We start from the raw sequence: 21,713 nt of genomic DNA on the forward strand, positions 1-21,713 counted from the left end.
CAAATAAATTATGTTTACCTCACAAAAGGTCTAAGACCTAAACTTCGCTATCTGGGGCTTTTCACTTGTCTCTAGATAAATACCAATAGAAAAATTAGATCAGGGCCCACCAGTAAATAAAATGCCTTCATCTTAGGAATACAAGGTTCTCTATTTGAATGTATTACCTGCTTTCTCTATATATTATAGTATTAGTAAAATAGCATTAGCCATCGATTAATAGATTCCTATCAGGCGACACTACATCTCATCTCTAACTTGCCAAGAAACTTATTTCTCCCATTTTACAGATGAGAAGCTGGGGTTCGGGGACATCAATTGCACTTCCCATGCCTGCATAGGCAGCGAATGACAGAGTTGGTGATCAGATCTGACTCCCTCTGGCTCTGAAGTCTGTGTTCTTTCCTACTCTGTCATACTACCTCAAAGCCGTAAATATAAAATTACATTGATTTTACGCATCCCACCTTTTCACACAACGTTATCCAAAACCAGTGAGCGCACAGTTGATTTATGATTCTTGTTTTCTCTTCTCCCTACCAACCTTCTGGTATAATTGATTATGCGAGAGGAATTGGCCCACAGGTCAGCAGCAAAAAATAGGAGAGACTAGGACATAGATTACCCAGTCCTAAAAAATTCAGTATTGAGCCTACGTCACAAAACAGAACTGCATCCATATGTGTTGGCTTTTTTATCACTCTATCCCATCCTGCTTCCACCTCGCCGCTCCCCCCACCCCCATACACACGCCATGTAGTGTTTGCATGTCACTTCCTGACATTCAGCACTTCTCAGACATTCAGTTGTGCACTTCTTAAATACTCCTTCTCTCTATTATAATAATAATGTGGCATGGTGACAGCTGGTGACTACACTTGTTGTGGTGGGCATTGAGTAATGCATTTCATTGTTGAGTCACTATTGTCCACCTGAAACTTATACATTGTATGTCAACTATACTTCAATGATTTAAAAATCAATTCAAAGTTTTTTAATTAATAACTTTGCCACTTTATAGACTTTCCTGGGTTACCCAGTCACCTTGAGCCTTCCTCTTCTGAATTTCTGTAGCATGTAAAGAATTAGTAAAACTGGTAACATTGTGTCTATTTTTTGTACTCTCTGTATTGGTTTTCCTTTCTCAAATGAAACTCTTCTCAGGATGGGAATAAGTTTCTTATAGCCACCGTGGCTTCTACTACTCATTCTTCATTCCCTCTACTGTGACTTCCACACCTGTCGTACCACTGAAGCAGCTCTTTCTAGGGTCAGTAATAACTGTCATGTTATTAAATCCACAGACTTTAAAAGTCTTAATTTTTACTTTACCTCTCGGCATTACTCAGCACTAATGGCTTTCTTATTTTGAAATTTTTCTCCTCCCTTGGCTCCTGTGACATTGCATTCTCCCAGTTTTCCTCTGTTCTCAGTGGTTTATTCTTTTGCAGTCTCTTCTATAGGTTTGTCCTCTTCCATCGATCCAGTGGGTGATGGAATTCCTCAGGGCTCCATCATAGATCTTTTTTCTCCTCGGGTGATTTCATCTGTACTCACAGCTTAATATTTATTTTCAGACAGCTCAGACAGTCCTGTCTCTAATCCATACTTCTGCTCTGAGCTCTTACTGCCATTTATATATCTCAGAGGCATCTCAGCAAATCTAAAACTTACCCATGATTTCTACCCTTCTCCCCTCCTCCCACCAAATTTGACTTTCTTTCAATGTTCCCTGCCATCTAAGCAAGCCATGTACCAGCCTCGTCTTTGAAATCTTCCTCACTTCCCATATTCAAGCTGTTATGAAGTTGTCATTTTTATACTTTTAAATAAATCTCAAATCCATCCGCTTCTCCTCATTTCCACTTTTACCTTTTTAGATTAAGGTACCATCATCTCTTGCCTGGTTTATTTCAGAAGCTTCCTGACTGGTCCTCCTGTGTCCGCTTTTTCCTCCTCTGAGTCATTTCTCCCCACTTCAGTGTAGGCTTTTAGAAAATGTGAATCTGGTCATGTTATCTCCCCTCTTAAAACCATTCAGTGGCCTCCCATTGCTTTTTGTACCAAAGTCAGAATCCTTTCTTTGGCCCCTAGGCCCCAGTATCATCTGGCTGCTCCTGTCTCTCTTGCCTGATGTACTATGCTGCTCCCCTTTGCTATTTCTGCTACATTCACATCACCCTTCCATGTCTTCAGACATGTACTGCTTTCTCTCATCATGGTATCTTTGCACAGTGTTCCCTCAATCTAGAACAATTTTCTTTACCTAAGTAATTTTGCTATTTCTCCAAATCTCTATTCAGTCATCATTTCCCCAGAGAAATCTTCCATGACCCTCCAGACTGAGTCAGAGACCACTGTTAGACACTACAATGGTACTAGATTAAATTTCAGACCCAGAGCTACTAACTCTTCTTTTTTCTTTTTAATTTTTTTTTACATTTATTTTTGAGAGAGAGAGAGAGCGAGCACACAAGCAAGGGAGGGGCAGAGAGAGAAGGAGACACAGAATCTGAAGCAGGCTCCAGGCTCCGAGCTGTCTGCACAGAGCTGGATGCGGGGCTCAAACTCACAAACCATGAGATTATGACCTGAGCCAAAGTCGGACACTCAACCGACTGAGCCACCCAGGCGCCCCAGAGCTACTAACTCTTAATTCATCATAATCCTTAACACAGTTGTAATTTTACATTTGTTTTTATGACTGTTTAATTAACGACTCTTCTCTATGCCACAGGACTCGTGGACCTCCTTTTCACTCTTCGTTGTATCCATAGGACCTAGCATAATGCCTGGAGCGTCACAGGCACTTGATACCTATTTGGTGATAGATTGGGTATTGGACAGATGGATGAATTGACCCCAACACAGTTGTAGACACACAGTGGAGAAGTAGTGAGTGAGTGACTTCATTTGCTGAGGAAACTTCTGGGAAGCCAAAGAACAGCTTTTCTCTAAACCTCTAGAGTGACGGTGACATATTGTATAAAAGAAAGTCCATTGGCTTTAGAATCACTCTTAGGTTCAAGTCCCAGGTCTGTGTGTTATAGGCCATGTGATCTTAAATAAACCACCTAATTTCTTTGAATCTTAGTTTCCCCATCCATAAAAAATAAGATGATAATCTTATTCCAGCCTTGTGAAGATTAAATTAGATAATCTAAGAAAAATATCTAGCACAGTGTTTGGGGTGGCAGGTAGTCAGTAAGTGCAAAGCTCCCTTTCCTTCTAAATTTTGATACAATCTTTATTATGATAAAGCACAGTAATGTTAAAATAATGTGTTTTGCAACATCAAACATGCTCTCACACAAGTTTCTTTAAAAAGCCATTCTCTGATAGACTGCAGTCGCAAACATTTCTTCCCTTATGACAAGTCTCTCTAATAATGTGGTCTCACAGTGTGAAAACTGTAAGTATTATAATGGTATTTTAGTGTCCTCATATAATTTAGACAGTACTGTAATATATAGCTTCTCAGAGCTAAATTATTAAAGCATAATGTAGTTAAACTATATATATATATTAGACATAGATTATAACATTGATTTATTAACATCCTAGATTTCAACCCACTTGTGTAGGGTACCTGCTTTCATCCCGACTTTATTTTTTTCACTGGTGAATGAACAGGCTTTGGGCCAAATAACTAAGTTCTGTGTTTCTTTTAGTTGGGCTATAATAACAGGTTGTGGGCAGGGTTGCAAGAGTTTCTGCAATGGGTACAATGCAATGTAAAAAATTCAGACAGACATGTTTCATAGGTGCCGTCCCTGGGGAATCAAAAGAGAAGGGTAGAGAAACATTTAACCTGCATCTGTAACATTTGACCAGAGGTCATAAATAGTACAATTGTGTATTTTTCCGGCTGTTGTTCCTTTTTCTTTCTTTTCACCCCTTCCCCACCCCCTCCAAAAAATGAAAAATTAAGATAGGCACTATTATTATAATGAAAAGTACACTGGACTAAGGAGTTAATAGTGCCGGGCTTGAAATCCAGCTATCTTACTAGTTAGCTATATGACCTCAGTCAAGTCTGTCCAGTCTCTGAGCCTCACTTTCTCCCTCTGTAAAATCAGAGAATTGGATTAGATGACTCCACTGTACTAAACAGCTTTAAGATTATCTGTTTTCAAGTAGCATAAGTTTTTCCCCACTTGGATATATAAGAATAACTTGTAAATTAGTAAATATATTTGCTAATTTGAAGGACACAGATCATGGGCCTAAATAAAATGAATCAAACAGGCAAAGTGCTATATTTCCCTGGGTCTGGGTCCCTAAGTAAGTCCTCCAAAGACCAGTGCCAAGTATTCAGTTAGGGAAATGGCTTTGCAGAGAAGAGGATCTTTTCATTCCAGCCATTGTGATCAGGAGAAGGTAACTGCCCAGCAGTCCCTGGTGAGATGCCAAGATCACCAGGTAATGTTCTAATTTTTTAAATTGTATCAGTATTACTTAGCAAATCATAAAAACTTAAGCATTAGTGGGCATTCAGTAAAGTACATACTGTGAAGTTGACTTGGAAGGAATAATAGTCAACCAAAGGATATCTAATGAATTCCCCTGGCTGTTGCTAATTAACCAACCTCCATCAAACCAACAAAAATAGCAATGAAGGGAATGGCTAATTTTTCTCATATCTAGGACTAATGACTATCCACGGCATTTATGTCAAAGTTGAAAGTATGCATTTTATTCCGTCTAAAATGCTCCCAGACCAGCTAGCCATTTACTAGGCAAAGTCCATTTTTGGCCATTGCTACCTGCAGCCCATTTGAATCTTTACACCATCTCATCTGGAAGGCTCTCTTTCCTACCTGTGCCTCTTTGTTTTTAGGGCACAATACTGTCTGTCAGCAGTGAGAACAAAAGTTCATAGAGGCTGAAACCACAAACAGGTTTCCTGTGGTTTGTGGAACATTCTTCTTCTCTTGATAATAATACGTAATGTTCCTCCATTGTTGGTAGCAGCCTATGAGAAACTGAATAGGGAGGTGTTCAATTTGTGTTTTTCATTAATAGTTAAAAATACTGAGGTAGGAAGAAAGGTAGCAGAGGAAGGGATATTAAACTCCCCCCCCCCCGAAATTAGCATAGAAAAGGTAATGTATTAAAGGCCTTATTCCTGTCTAGCCTGTTTGTTTTTTAATTCAAGGTCTGCATTTTATTTTCAGTATATTGATTGAAATCAAAGAGTAAGAGTCAAAGGGAGTATCATAAATAGAGACCAGGGCTTGTGGAGCTTGAACACCAGCACAAACTATTTCTAGACAGTGTGCCGCTGCAGCTGTGGGACTTAAACCAAATAAAAACTCGTACAGTGGAGGAGGATGTGTCCAGCAGCATTCTGGCCTAGAAGATGTGTCCAAAGTGGAATAAGTTTTGTTTTGGACTAAGGAAGTTAGCGAAGAATGTAGTACAATTATTTGTAGCCTTCATTGTTACTTACCATGTAGGAGAGTGAAAGTTCAGCAGAACTAAAATCTTTCCACTTCTTTCAAGTCTGCCGAAGGTGCATAGGAACAGAAGTGCTCACATTTGGTCAAATTTGTGAATTAAGAGGACTTTCTCCTGTGTAGCCTAATTTTCACTTTCCCTAATGAAGGGCAGGATTGCTTGGCCCTAGCTCTGTAAGCGAGCCTCAGTCTCCCATAAACCACAGACATGCCAGCCCATAAGGGCAAATTGTAATCACCAGCTAATGTTCTAGGCAACTTGCTTGTTTCCAGCCTGTTTGCACTCTAACCCCCTACCACTCTTCACTTGGCAAACACACAGCCAAGTTTTTCTCATTAGTTCTTAAGGAATTTGTGTGATTCCCTCCATGTTTTACAATTTGTGCACCTTTATGTCATGATTTATATTATATCTGTATGTTCCCTTTACCTCCACTAGATCCCTGGAAAGACCCTAGTTTCTATAGTAATTAGCTCAGTAGTTACCAGGGGGAGACACAAGATAGAAGAATCCTTCCGGGAACCTCAACCCTAACTAAAAGGTATGGAAATTTGAAGGGGTTGTGTTAGTAATCTTTAGGGAATGCAGTATTTTTTATATCATATCAGAAGAAAGTGCAGCTGTGTGTATACCAAATGTAAATGTCTTTGTTTATAGTTGAGGAATACTTTGCTCTATTATATCTTCTCAGAAAGTGTGTAGAATCTCTTAGAGAGATGGGAGGATATCATGATAAAAGGAAAGCAGGAAGTATAATAATCTGACAGGGTCAAAAGGAAACTAAGCATATAGAAGAAGAGAAGGGAAGAAGGTTATATGGAGGAAGAAGAGAAAACAAGGCCTTTGTGGACCTTTCTTTACAAAGAGATGAATCTGTCCTTGATAAAAAAGAAATGGTACCCTCTGGTCTTGGAACATCCACAAGGCATTGTGAAGGAATGCCTTACTCAAAAGGTACATCTGTCTTAAGAGGAGAAGCAGCTTTACTCTTTGTCAAGAAAACATAACGTGAAATTCATCCACCTGGAGGTGTGAATTTTCAGACCATCCAAAGAATGGACATAGATGATGTATGTATTCCCTTCATGTCACAAAATTAGGAGTGATATGGGACTTGATCCAGAGGTCTTCTAAAATTTTTATTCAATTAAAATAGGCTATTTTGTTAAGTTCTTTCCTATTCTGGTAAGTTCTTTCCTTTTGCTTGATACGTTCCTCTCCCAGAGTAGAGTGGAAGAAAATAGGAGAACTGCTATTCTGACCTTAATTATAGCTAACAATGAGGATTTGGTTGGGAGAGTGGAAGTGGAAGGTGAGGGAGAGGGGAGGAAACAAGGTAAACTTTTCTAATGTACATAAGTAGTTGCCACTTCTCCTGAGATTGTACTTCCCTGCTCCATCAGCATGAGTTATGTGACTTGTATTGACCAAAGAATAGTGAGCAAACGTGATCTACATGCATTACTCCTCGACAAATGCTTTCATACATAGTTGTCTGTGCTTTTTTTCCATCTGCCCAGTCAGCAATACCTCATAAAGAGGACTTTTTTTTTTTTTTTTTTTTTAAATCAGCTTCAAGCCAGGATGGACATGTAGCATAAGTTTTAAAAAGCCAATTCACTGTTGTAAAGCATTGGTTCTCAGTCAGGTGTTATTCTGTTTCGTCTCCCTACCCCCAACCCCCTACTCCCATGCAGGAGACATTTAGCAATGTCTGGCAACATTTCTGGTTGTCAGAACTAGGGCAGTGCAACTGGCATCTGGTGGAGAGAGGGCAGGTATGCTGTAAATATACCACAACGCACAGGACAGACCCTCACAACAAAATTATCTGGCCAAAAATATCACTAATGCTGAGATTGAGAAGCCCTGTTGTACACTTCTGGGATTGTTTATTACTAGGTTATTAGCATAATCTAACCTGTCCTGACTAATACAGCAACTACCACATTAATTTTATAATAGCTAATGTGGAAATAACTGGGCTTAACCAGTTGGATGCCTTCTTTATTAGGAAGACAGGTTTAAAGAAATCCAGGGGGGGAAATGTAGATATTGTACTATGGCATAAGATTTTGAAGATGGTTCAAAAGATTCAGAAGCTACCACTTCTACAACTATTACTGTGCAGTTGCAAATATTCTAGATAAGCAAAAATTAAACAGAAAGGTCTAAAACCAGTATGGTTTCTCCAATGAACTCAAATATTAAAGGAGGCTTTTAATCAAAGATAAATATGCGTCTTTCATGGTCCTCTAAAAATAATATATATTTTTTAAATTTTTTAATGTTTATTTATTCTTGAGAGAAAGAGAGACAGAACATGAGTGGGGGGAGGGGGAGAGAGAGAGGGAGACACAGAATCAGCAGCAGGCTCCAGGCTCCGAGCTGTCAGCACAGAACCCGACGTAGTGCTGGAACTCACAAACTGAGATATCATGACCTGAGTTGAAGTCGGACGCTCAACTGACTGAGCCACCCAGATATCCTCTGAAAATAATATTGAAAAAAACTAAGGTTCAAAATTAACATAATTGAGACCCACAGAAAGTGCTAAGATTTACAAAGTTGTTTTTTTTTTTTTTACTTGTTTTAGTTGCATTAGCAGTAAGACCAAGCAGGAAATGAGTTTCTTGTTTGATTCTTATGAATGGATAGAGAAAGCAGAACAACTCCTTCCCTCATCATTGGCCACCAGCCCCAGCTGGACTATTATTTCTTGTTCTTCCATGGTAGCTGATTCTCCGGCATCTTTTTTTTTTTTTTTTTTTTTTTTGAGGCAGTGGACCTTTATAGCTCTGGCTTTTAAAGCTTTGCCTACACCAAAAGTACCAGAAGAAGTTACTGCTTACCTTTGTCACTTGGAATTGCCTCAACTTCAAAACCTTGCAGAGATACCTGGGTGGTTCAATTAGTTGCGCTTCTGAGTTTTGGTTTTGGCTCAGGTCATGATCTCATCGGGAGATCGGCCCCCACATTGGACTCCATGCTGCCAGCACAGAGCCTGCTTGGGATTCTCTCTTTCCCTCTCTGCCCCTCCCCCACTCACGTGCACACATGCACACACTCATGCTCTCAAAATAAATAAATAAACTTAAAAAATAAAATCCTTGGAAATGATAGTTTTTTTTTTTTTAATTTTTTTTTTTTCAACATTTTTTATTTATTTTTGGGACAGAGAGAGACAGAGCATGAACGGGGGAGGGGCAGAGAGAGAGGGAGACACAGAATCGGAAACAGGCTCCAGGCTCCGAGCCATCGGCCCAGAGCCTGACGCGGGGCTCGAACTCACGGACCGCGAGATCGTGACCTGGCTGAAGTCGGACGCTTAACCGACTGCGCCACCCAGGCGCCCCAGAAAATGATAGATTTTAGATATACCTGTCCCTTGTTAGTAGTCAGAACTACCCAAAGATGGAATGCTATATTTCAAGGGTAGTGGTTTTCAGTCTTTAAATATTTTAAAGCAAAGACCAGAGAACCACTTGGTTGTCTATTCTTTTCTAATCTTGATTGCTTATAAGTCTAAATTTAAAACAATGTACTAAAGTTAACAGATTTGGGGGAGGCACCTGGATGGCCTAGTTGGTTAAGCATCCGACTCAGTTTCGGCCCAGGTCATGATCTCATGGTTTGTGGGTTCGAGCCTCATGTCGGGCTCCATGCTGACAGCACAGAGCCTGCTTGAGATTCCCTCTCTCTAGCCCTCTATCACTGCCCCTCCCCTGCTCTTACTCTCTCTGCCCCTCCCCTGCTCTTTCTCTTTCTCTCAAATAAATAAACCTAAAAAATAAAGTTAAATTTTTGAGCACATGTCTCAACTTATAGGATATTTTAGCCATGTCCAAAGGCAAGATACTAAGAAATAAAGATGCCAGTCCTTCAGTGGCCATAAAAAGTCCCTTGAAACTTCCCCTTTCTCTGAGAATAGGAAGGGCAACTGCAGGGTTCTGATTGGAGTCCAACTCTATTAACTATATAGCCCATGACCATTTACTCTAAGGCTGTCTTGTCCACCTGTCCAAAACTGTGTTTCATTACCTGTCACCGCGTCTGAGTCACCAAATCCACATTCTGAATTACCTGCTTGGTCATTGTACTCCCCCCAAGTTCACAGAAGAATTACTAAAATGTGGTCAATAAGCAGTGGTAGTGTGACAAAATCTGTTTGTCTTCCCACCAGCTTATTGAGTGGTAAGAAATTTAGTAAAAGTAGAAGCCATTAGTGAATTTCTGTTCTTTCTCATTCTAATTCAGCCAAGTGAAGAAAATTATACCTGATGTTTTTCTCCTTTAACGATAATAATGAGGATGAGACAGTATTTGGGGCACATTCTTGAATTACTACATTCTTTATTAATCTCAATTATTTATAAAGGATATCTCAGTCAAAAGTTCTGAAATCAGGGGCACATGGGTTGGTCAGTCAGTTAAGCATCCAATTCTTGATCTCAGCTCAGGTCTTGATCTCAGAGTCATGGGCTCCATGCTGGGTGTGAAGCCTACTTAGAAGAAAAAATAAAGTTCTGAAATCAGAACAGGGTGATGGCTTAATAATACAATGAGGTAGAATTTAAGAAAAGAGTTTATACTATAATATGGCATTTAAAGATTACAATGTGAGGGGCGCCTGGCTGGCTAAGTTGTTAGAGCATGTGACTCTTGACCTTGGGGTTGTGAGTTCAAGCCCCAGTTGAGTGTAGAGTTTACTTTAAAAATAATAATAATAATAATTGAAGATTAAAATATGCTTTATGTGGGGCACCTGGGTGGCTCATTTGGTTAAGTATCTGACTTCGGCTCAGGTCATGATTTCTTGGTTTGTGGGTTTGAGCCCCGCGTTGGGCTCTGTGCTAACAGCTCAGAGCCTGGAGCCTGCTTCAGATTCTGTGTCTTCCTCTCTCTGCCCCTCCCCTGCTTGCACTCTGTCTGTCTCTCTCTCTCTCTCTCTCTCTCTCTCACAAAAATAAATGAAAAATTAAAAAAAAAAAATTTTAATCAAATAAATAAATAAAATGTGTTTTATGAGTTCCTAATCTTTCATTTGTTGCATGCTTTTTTAGTTTTGTGCCTTTAGATTCTTGGTGTTAATGATGCTTACCTGCCCCACAAAAAAGAATTACCAGATCACAAAATAATATAGATAGCAAATAAACATTCTCAAAAATTAAGTATTACTAGTAAATAAAGAAATACAAATTAAAATATGAAGCTACCATTTTCCCCTATTAAAAGTTTTCTGTTATTTTCTTAACACAAAAGTGTAATACATCCTCATTGTAGAAAATAAAATACCAGACAGAGAAAAGAAGAAATCACAGTGGCAGCATAATTAACATCTCATTATTTTAGATGCCAATCTTTTTTTCTTTCTGTGTCTAAGATTTATCTGTCATCTCCTATTGACATATGCTTGAACAAAATTTTGTTATTGTAAGTAATATCGCAACAAATACTCTATGCAGTAATCTTTTCTGTTTTTTTTCTTTTTTTCCTGTTTTTCGTTTTTTGCTTTTTGTTGTTTGGTATTTTTTGCATCTCTGATTATTTTGTTAGGACTAGTTCCTAGAACTGCCATTGCCAGGTCACAGCATATGGATGTTTAAGGCTTTTGGTTATCTTCTCCCAAGTTGCTGACCAGAAAGGTTTTGTCAGTCGTGGGAGAGTAGTGGCTCATGTATCTTCTAATCCATGCTGTTTATGTTGGTTTTTTGCCTTCACATTTTGATAACTCTAAAATGCTATCTCATTGTTTCAGTTTTTACTTCTTTGGTTAATCATTGGAACATTTTTGGGGCCCCTGGATGGCTCCATCAGTTAAGCGCCCACCTCTTGATTTCTGCTCAGGTCACGATCTCATGGTTCATGAGATCAAGCCCCACGCTGGGCTCTGCGCCAACAGCATAGAGCCTGCTTGGGATTCTGTCTCTCCCTGCCTCTCTATCTTTCCCTTCCCTGCTTGATCTCTCTCAAAATAAATAAACAAACGTTAAAAAAATAATAATCGGGGGCGCCTGGGTGGCTCAGTCAGTTAAGCGTCTGACTTCAGCTTAGGTCATGATCTCGCAGTTCGTGAGTTTAAGCCCCGCGTGGGGCTCTGTGCTGACAGCTTGGAGCCTGGAGCCTGCTTCAGATTCTGTGTCTCCCTCTCTCTCTGCCCCTCCTCTGCTCACACTCTGTCTCTTTCTCTCTCTCTCTCTCAAGAAATAAACACTAAAAATAATAATCAGAACATATTTTACAAGTCCTACCAAAATACTACAAATTAAAGAAAAATCTTCATTGTCAAATTATTAAAGAGAAAACAAACAACACACACCAAAATATTCAACAACAAAAAAGCAGTTAAATAAAAACTGATAGCTTCTTTTTTTTTTTTTTTTAAGTTTATTTTATTCATTTTGAGAGAGAATAGGGGAAGGGCAGAGAGAGGGAGAGACAGAATCCCAAGCAGGCTCCGCATTGTCAACACAGAGCCCTACACAGGGCTTGATCTACCCCTCCCTGGCAAAGTGGGACTTTCCCTAGCCTGATTTTCAAAATAAAGAATACAACATCTAAAAACAAAAAATGCAATTTATTCTGCATGGTGATAGATGATTTTTAATATCTCATAATTTTTAATACTTGCCACATTTTTTGTGACATTTTTTATAATTAACATACCACATTTGTGAAGAAAACACATTTAAATACATTGTATACATGGTGCAAGAAAGGAGAGGTAACTGTCCGCAATTTCTGTATCATTTATTCTAAAGATTATATTAAAAATTTGATTTTGAAACCACGTCAACAGATAACATAAATAATATTCTGGTAAGCAGTTAAATAGCCAGTCGCCAAAATGTTAAAAGTTCCACTTGCTTGAGAAGCTGACAATTGTTGGAATCCTCTGAATGTGTGAGATTGTTTATAGTTTTTTCCTTTTTAGGTTGCTGCTGTTGATCTTCTGGTTCCTGGAGTTGGAGAGCTCTTTGGAGGAAGCCTCAGAGAGGAACGGTACCATTTCTTAGAGCAGCGACTGGCCAGGTAATGATCAGACCTAAAAGAAACAAAGTTCAGAAATTGATGATGAGGCAGTCTTGGCAAAGTAACAGAGAAGAGTGAATGAGCCTCAGCACCTGACTGACCTGGATCTCAGATTCTTTGTGGCCTTGAGCAAGTTGTTATGTGACTTCTCTGAGTTCCCCTGTCTTAAAGATTGGAACTGTTATGTGAAATAAGGCCATAGTGTTACTTGTCCACTAATTTGTATGTATCTCTCCCTATGGAAATTGCTTTAAAATTTTTTTTTTAATGTTCATTGATTTATTTTGGGAGAGAGAGCACGAGTGAGGGAGGGGCAGAGAGAGAGAGGGAGAAACAATCCCAAGCAGGCTCCACACTGTCAGCGCACAACCCGACGGGGCTCCATCCCATGAATTATTTGATCATGTCCTGAGCTCAAATCACGAGTCAGATGCTTAAGCACTGAGCCACCCAGGCACCCCAGAAATTGCTTTTTTAAAAGTTAATGATAGAAGCCAACCTTAAAGCTTGTCCTTCATTTTTTCTCTTCTCTGTGTACTTTTTTATTTACTCTAAATTATGATTGGGGACATAAACAAAGACTCCTATAGGGACATAAAGACAGACTCTGAACCAGAGAAAGGATAAAGCTGGAGAAAGAAAGATACTAAAAATATCCACTAAACTAACATTTAGAATAAGCAGTTTTCCCTTCCTTGGGTTTTCTGCTATGTAAGGGTCTTGATTAAGCTATTTGAATAACTTATTTTAACTTGCTGTTTGAGACCTAGAAATTAATCCATAAAATGCAGAAAATGTTTTGGAGATGAGAAGTAGAGAATTGTGTTTCTAATTGAACTACCACTCCTATGCATGCGTGGTTTGCCAACAAACCACAATGACTTCCTAAACTAACCAAGGTTATAAACTTCTGTTTTCCATGGTTTCCACTTTTGCTGTGCCAGACTTTAAAAAAAAAAAAAATTTTTCCCATGCTGAAGGCTTAATCCCACTCTCCTACTCTCCAGATAATACTGGGTTTCAGAGTAACCTGGAAAAGCCATAATACTTTGAAAATATCCTGTAAAATTAGCCATTTGTAAGTTCTTCTTTTCCTAGTGGAGAAATGCTTAAAAAGTTGATGTTTTTTCCAAGATCCCAACCTATAAATCTGTTAGGTAACTTGGTTTTGTAATCCCAATCATTTGAACTGCTCTATTTGGTCAGGGTCCAGAAGAAAGGGAATAAATATGTTCTGGGAGGCTTCTTTTTTGTTAGTTAGGCCCCTAATTCCTTACTACTATAATGTTAGAAAGTCCTGGGAAAATTGTGGAATTGAAGTAAAGGTCAAACTCCTTAGATGGAAAGAATTTTAAGATTCTCTGGGTTTTTTTTAAGCACAATAAAAATCACACATGGCAAGAAACCTCATCTGTTGAAAGATTAATTGGTCTGTTTTCTTTGCTTGCTTCCTTCCTTCAGGAAACCTTTCCTCATAACATTACATGTTTACCTAATATCTGATTATATCCAAATTTATCTTTCCTAATGAAATGGTTATATGTGTTTCCCTATCTTAGGGATATATCTGTGACTTCTGTTCATGTTTTCTGTATATCTGGTTTTTTCATAGTCTTTATCACTTCAGATGCACTGTGATCCCAAACATTTTTTTTTAAAAAGCTGAAATTAATTTTTTTTAAGATTTTATTTTTAAGTAATCTGTACACCCAATGTGAGTCTCAGACTTAACTACACCGATGTCAAGAGTCGCACACTCCACCGACCGAGCCAGCCAAGCTTTAAAGGGCTGAAATTAATTTTCATGAGTACTAAGAGCTTAAAACTTTATTAGCGTTTTTCAAATTGGCCAGAAAACAATTTTCAACCATATTCTGGAGGCAGAATCTATATTATTATTTCAATGTTACAGAATGAAAGTTGTGTCTTTGTGTTCCTTCTGTGTGCCTCCCAGCACCCATAATTATGGTGCTTTTCTTATGTCACAGGACAGTAAGCTCATCTGACATGGACCCCTTCTTTTGGGCTCTGGACTATACTTCCTGTAGCATTTGTTGTCTCTGCCACTCACTTGATAACACCTTAGACTATTGGATACGTTAGCTTTCTTACCATATTAAAGGTTCAGCTTCTCAACTATATTGCATGTTCTTTGAGAGCACAGGTTTTTGTGTATACTTCTTTATAAAGAGCACTTTGCATACTACCCAGAATAAATGTTTGGTGGTTAGTATCTTTATCTTCTTGCCATTCTCTGAAAGAATTTTGTTATTTTCCTCTTACAGATCAGGACTAACGGAAGCCTACCAATGGTAAGAATGTGACCCTTAATCATTCTTATTATAGCTGTTTGGTCTGATTGTTACACAAGTTTTACGTGTATTCCCAAGGCACTGTGAAACATTGTTAAGAAAAATGAATAGTTCAGTTCTCAGATTATTTATTGTCTTTGAATCCTGGAAAAATAGTAATGATAGTGGCTGCCGTTTATTTATTACTTATTGGGTGCTGCTGGATAACTGTGTTAAAATTTTAATGTATATTTTCTTATGTAATTATCATAACACCCTGCGAGTTGGTTACTATTCTTATCTCCTTTTTATTACCCCTCCAGACCTAAGGTCTAGAGATATTAACTAACTTAACCAAGAGCACACAGTTAGAAACATGGAGCTGGGGCTTTTTTCCTAACCATTATGCTTCAGTTTCTCTGTGTGTGAAATTAGAGTTTGAGCTAAGTGATCCCTAAAGTCTGCAGAAATCTGTGCTGGGTAGGAAAGAGCACTTGTGTGCATTCATACAGTTACTTCTCCAGAATTGCTCTGGTTTTCTTTCTGCAAACCCTTTCTTCAAGTACTTTTGAATACATACAAATTATGTACTTATATTTTTATATAGTAGCTTTCCTTCAGGATCTTGGTGTAATAATACCAACAATATTATTAATTCTTCTGCTGTCCTCAGGAGAAGGAAGGGTCAAATTGTACACTTGCCTTTTGAAATACCTAGATTACAGAAGGGCAGAAGCCTAAAATGATGTGCAGGTCATGACCCTTAAATGCCTTATTATTTACCAATAGTGACTTTCTTATTTTTTATTTTTTCAATATATGAAGTTTATTGTCAAATTGGTTTCCATACAACACCCAATGCTCATCCCAAAAGCTGCCCTCCTCAATACCCATCACCCACCCTCCCCTCCCTCCCACCCCCCATCAACCCTCAGTTTGTTCTCGGTACCAATAGTGACTTTAGACATACTTAATCTCTCTGAGTCTTGGTTTTCTTGGCTCTGAAATGGGATGATAATATCAACTTAAGAGGATTATTGTGAGGACGAAATAAAATAATATAGGGTAAGTATCTACCTAGAATAGAACCTCAGTAAAAGCTAGTTTCCTTTCCCCTTTCCTTTGTTCTCAGTCTCGCTATGAGGTAGATGAGCCCCCTGATTGAGCAAGCTTATGCGTTTTGCCTGTTTTTGTCTGTCTACAAGATAATCTTCATAGTATGCAAAAACTAGCTAAATACAAATTTTAATTGTTTGTTAAATAAGTGTAGGCCTTTCTGGTCTTACTCATTTCAGTACTATTCTTGTCCCAGCTAAAGTTTTCAAACTCTTAAGATCTCTAAATATAAATCTCTGTTATTCTCCTCTGCTTCCTCTTATCTGGTAATCACAGTATTTTAAAGGTAGAAGGGATTTTAGAAATCTTCAAGTCTGCGATCTCTGCTCGTGTTCCACTACATTGTGAGTAACCACCCCAGGTGTCTAAAGATTTTACTCACTTCCTATTTCTCCGTGCCATATGCAAATAACATCTGTAACTAGTTCCACAAACTTTTGTGCCATCTCTTCTGTAACCTGGCTGCCGTAGAATCTGTTTAACAACAATCTAACAAATACATATTCCTTCAAAAACTTGTTTTTTAGAAGTGGATTTTTCTATATATCAAAGCAAGGGCAAGAAAAATGCTACAGACTAAATCCATCTGCTGAATTCAGTTTCCAGCCATTTATGCCAGTGTTTTGACACCGATGTATGAGAAATTTAGAGCCAGCTGAAACTGTTGCTGGACTTTTAGCAGCCAGCCCAGATCCTGCAGGTGTTTGTGGCAGGTGGCTTGATAGGCCTTTCATCTCATTTTCTCAGTATATCAAAGTATGCCCTGCCCCCATGCCTTGGAAACTTGAAGTTAATTCAGCTACCAAACATTTCATTTACTCAAGATTGTGCTTTTTTCCATTATTCCTGATAGTGCTTACTGGTCTGAAGTTTTATACTAGATACTCCTGTTCGTTGATCCCTCACTTGGTGGTAACTCACCCAGTTGCAATTCCTCTTTTATTTTAGAAAGATCCATATTCAATCTTAATTGCCTAAAATACCAATACATGTGGTCATTATTACTGATAGTGGGTAAATTAGGTAATCGTCTTTATTCTTGAGGATCCAAATGACTACCGGCTATGGCACTTAAGTTTTATTCTGGAAGTGATTTTACAAATCATTCAAGAAGCTATAAAGAAATCCCCCACCAAATGACATAATAAAAATACCTATAAAGTCTTCCTCCTCCTTCCTTTCCTAAAATAAATTTATGACAAGCCGGTGTATTGAAATCTGAGTTTGAATCATGGCTGTACCGTTTTCTAGCCACATGATTTTAAATGGGAATAGAATTAGTATAGATAGGTTTTGCAGGCTATCTAGCCTTCCAGAAAAATGGATTTGGACATACTATACTAGGTTTGAAGCACAGGACTGGAAATTTCACTCTAGCGTTCAAGAGTATATTTTTGTGCCTTCAGACAACAAATCTTCATGGAGGAAGCATCTTCTCCAGAGCAGACGTAGAAATAAAATGGTTGAATAAGGCACAGTTCCTGTTCTTGATAGAGCTTACAATCTAATACAGAGGGTATCATTTTATAACCTATCAGGCAAAACTCTTCACTCTTCTCTCTGTATTGAACAACATGATTTTAGTAGGAAAAAAAAGCATTAACAAACTAAAAAATAGAAGAAGAATATATTTTCAAGAAAATTAATAAAGTTATTAGAACATTTTCTGTAGCCTCATGAGGCAAATTTTCTGCATATAAGTACATAAATAACTTAAAAAGGATCAAGTGACCAAAGCCTATGAATGCATCAGGAATGCTATTTGAGTTACCTTGGACAGCTCATTATAACTTGTTCTTCACCTGTCTTTGGAGGGAAAAGATTTGTTTACTACTGTGATGTAGATCATGGTGCCTGGGTGGCTCAGTTGATTGAGTACCAGACTCTTGATTTCAGCTCAGGTCATGATCTCATAGTTTGTGAGATCAAGTCTCATGTTGAGCTCTGCTCTGACAGCACAGAACCTGCTTGGGATTCATTCATTCTCTCTCTCTCTCTCTCTCTCTCTCTCTCTCTCTCTCTCTCTCTCTGTCTCAAAATAAATAAACATTTTTAAAAAATGATGTAGATGGTAGGTAACAAATGGCTGCAAAATATTTTTGAAATGTAAAATTCTATCATGACATCTGATACAATACAGCATCTATAGGTGATGATTCTCTTTTCAAAATCAGGTATCTGGACCTCCGTCGATTTGGATCTGTACCACATGGAGGCTTTGGGATGGGATTTGAACGCTATCTGCAGTGCATCTTGGGAATTGACAATATCAAAGATGTTATCCCTTTTCCAAGATTTACTCATTCGTGTGTTTTATAGCTGGAAGACCAGTTAAAGAAAATCACCCTGTGCCAGAGGTACTGCGTGTGAATGTGCATATAAGAGAATACATGTTTGAAGTATAGAAATGCAAAAGTTTTCAATATGTGATTGTCAGGCCCTAAGATATGACCTATGAAAAATAGAAGTGATCATGACTTTCTTAGAAAGTTGAGAGCAATTCGTGGAAAAATGAACTCTCTCAAAAAGATACTTGCAGCAGGTAGAATCTCAAAATCTATTATGTCAATTAAGAAGAAATGAAGAAACTGAACTGTGGTCTCAGAGGTCCTTTCAGACTCTTAAGACAGGATGAGATCGTGTGTTTTACTTTGTCTTTAATCATTAGAGCACTGCTCTTTGTGACCTCTGAGAAACAACTAGGAGCTAAAAATAAAATGTTGGATCTTTTCTCCCTTTCCAATTAATCTATGATAAATGCCCATCTTATTCTCACCATTTTGCTAAACATTACAGAAGAAAATATTCTTTTTGGGGTCTTTTTTGAGTTAATACTAAGTTAATGTTCTGAATTGAAATCTTTCGTCAGACGGGGTGCAAAAAGTCACATTTAATAACTGCTGATCTTTAAGTATAAAAATAGCAAATGGGATGTATTAATTATTTAAACTAGTGACTGTTGTAGTTTATAGTAGATGTTTGTAACTTCTCTAATAATAAAATAGATTTTTGATACCTCTGAAAGAAAAATACAGATATATTTTTAAGTTCCATTTGACCTTTCCACAGTGAAAAGTGGAAGAAGGTATTTCCAGTGTAAGATGAGCATGCAAATGTAGCTAAACCTGAAGGACGGGGAATTTTGGACTCAAAAGGCAATATTGTCTATTAGAGTTTTTGAGAGGATTGCTGGTTTGGGAATCTGAGACCTGACAACTGTAGCACTTTACGTGTATGATTTGGACAAGCCGTTTACTCTGTATGAGCTCATACATCATTTTCCTCAGAGTTGATACAACAATTACATGAAAGTGTGTGTGTGTGCATGTGTGTGCACGCACACACACGCATGCTTAAAACTGAAATACTACACAAATTTTTTTTAACTCTTGTAGTCTTCATTGAGTTACATATCTATGGACTTACAGCCAAATTATATGCTCAGTAGAATTTATATGTATCACATAATGGTAAATGGCATGCATGCCTAAATAGCCAATTTTCTAAGTCTCATTAGATAACTTATCTGAGGTTACTTCCTGATGAGTTTGTATGTGGACTTTATTTTATCCTAACCCAAAGCAAATGACTGAAAGGAACTGCCAAACCTTAGAGCTGGAAATCACAGAAGCCACTAAGATGTTCTCATGACCAAACTTCTGCCTGATGCAGAGAGAGCCTATACCTGGGCAGGCACTTGTTGGCAAAGAGCTCAGTATCCCACAAAATAGCTCATTCCATTTCTGAATCTGTCTCATTTTTCGTTTTTGCGGAGCTAAAATCTGCTTCCCTAGAACTTTAATCCCCTGGGCTCAGATACCAAGTTTAGGGCAGGACAAAAGAGATAATTAGAGCTTTCATAAGGCTTGCCTCAATCGTGGGCTAGAGAGATAAATTCATTTGTTTGTGTGTAACAGATATTATTTGAGCTTACTCAGTATGCCAAGAATGGGGCTAGGTGGTAAATAAATGATAGTGAACAAAAGAGAAATGACCCATGCCTTCATGGAATTTACAGTCTATTAGAGAAGATACACAATCAATAAGCAAACAAATGTATTTCAAAATATGACATATGCTATAATATTTTATAAAGAACAGGGCAAGCATAGGGGCGCCTGGGTGGCTCAGTTGGTTGAGCGTCCAACTTCAGCTCAGGTCATGATCTCGCGGTCTGTGAGTTCGAGCCCCCGCGTCGGGCTCTGTGCTGACAGCTCAGAGCCTGGAGCCTGCTTCTGATTCTGTGTCTCCCTCTCTCTCTCTGCCCCTCCCCCACTCATGCTCTGTCTCTCTCTCTGTCAAAAATAAATAAACATTAAAAAAATTAAAAAAAAAAAAAAAGGAACAGGGCAAGCATAGATAACTTTGCTAGAGAAGGTATCTCTGAAAAGGTGATATTTAACCTTAGACCTGGAAGATAAATGCAGAAACCATTTTAAAACATTTGCAACATCAGTCAGTATTGATTTGACATTCAAGTCTTGATACTGTATTAATTTTGTGAAGTGAGAATCAGAGACTCTCACAGGCCCCCAACCTGAAGCACTAATATTTTCCCAGGCTCTCGGGCATCGTGTCTCCAGTTATTTTTGAGGCACCAGATAGAATTATAATGTTAATATGATGGTGGGGCATCAAAAACAACAGTGATAGAAAGAACAGTGAATCACAGAAACCCCAGGTGCTGATCCCAGAGCCACCATTGATTTAGCTGGAGAGTGTTAATCTGGTTCAATCATCTTTGTGCCCTCCAGTTATTTCACCTGCAGAACTATCATTTCGAAATAGATCAACTCTAAGGATTCTTTTTCTATCTCTTAATCTTTCAGGAATCTGTGCTGGAGATAGTCACTAATAACGATCGATTTAGAGTCTAACTTATACACTTGATTTTTAGCACATATCAGGTCTCTGAAAATGTACAGTGAAGTCAGATCACTGAAAGTTCTGCAATAGACTTCAGTGTGTTCATTGTGTGTGTGCGTGGGGTGGGAGAAGTTCCTCCTCATATAAACATTGTTCTTGCCTTTTTGATAAGTTTCAGCAGTGTGTTTCCCAACTTTCATACTTACTTGTTCTTTTCCTCTACAGTTGATCACACAGTGAGTATCTGGTTGAAGCCAAACACTTGCCACTCATAACAAGCCTCAAAATTGACATCTTTGACTCATTGCTTTTATTTTACCGATAATTGAGCAACAGCAAATACTGGTGTCAGACAAAGATCATGAAAATGCCAAAACTAAACTTGCCGGCAGGGCAGACGGCATCTACAGGGAAAACTTTAAAATGCCCACTTGTCAGCTCCTGTATGAATATCCAGATTGTGCAGAGAAGCAGCATTGTAGAATCCTGTGTAGAATGAATAAAAGTCAAGGACTACCCACGCTATAATAATATTCTTATAGGGCTTAAACTGTGAGTTAAAAGGTGATTTGAGGGTGTTAACTTCTGCTTGAGTAACCAGTTTCCAATGAGGGAAAAATCAGATTCTGTTTTCCCAAGATTTCCAAACATCACCTCAAAATAGCAACCCCAGCCACCCAAGAAAGAGTGTGTATATTTTAAAACTTAGAAATGGTCTTTCCATCATTAATTTCCATTCTCATTTCAAATTTTGAATTAGGTGGGGAAAAATAGTTACTTTCATCCGGCTGTCCTCTGGCCTGGCGAGGTTGTGCTTCTATTTATTCATTCATTCATGTATTTTTTTGGTCTCACAAGAACTTAATTGTGTGAGTGATCCATTCCAGATCTAGACATAATTCTCCCACCCTCTGACCCAGCCCAGAGACTGACTGTCACAGAACAGCA

At 38.3% G+C, this 21,713-nt stretch overlaps 1 protein-coding gene across 7 annotated transcripts in view; it reads left to right on the top strand.

The window, feature by feature from the left end:
* Nucleotides 1–21,713, top strand: part of NARS2 (asparaginyl-tRNA synthetase 2, mitochondrial) — a 133,380-nt gene that overhangs the window by 102,924 nt on the left and 8,743 nt on the right. For 5 of the 7 annotated variants that reach the window (XM_058687647.1, XM_058687650.1, XM_058687649.1 and 2 more), the window contains 3 exons: nt 12,395–12,492; nt 14,778–14,804; nt 18,074–20,942. In XM_058687647.1, the coding sequence (XP_058543630.1) occupies nt 12,395–12,492; nt 14,778–14,804; nt 18,074–18,218 (270 nt within the window). In that variant the 3' untranslated portion in view covers nt 18,219–20,942. Of the gene's footprint in view, nt 1–5,898; nt 6,002–12,394; nt 12,493–14,777; nt 14,808–18,073; nt 20,943–21,713 lie in introns of those variants that run through there. The other 2 variants (XR_009249657.1, XM_058687648.1) reach the window with 2 other exon arrangements.

Source organism: Neofelis nebulosa, chromosome 10 (genome assembly GCF_028018385.1).
Source record: "Neofelis nebulosa isolate mNeoNeb1 chromosome 10, mNeoNeb1.pri, whole genome shotgun sequence".
NCBI lineage: Eukaryota > Metazoa > Chordata > Mammalia > Carnivora > Felidae > Neofelis > Neofelis nebulosa.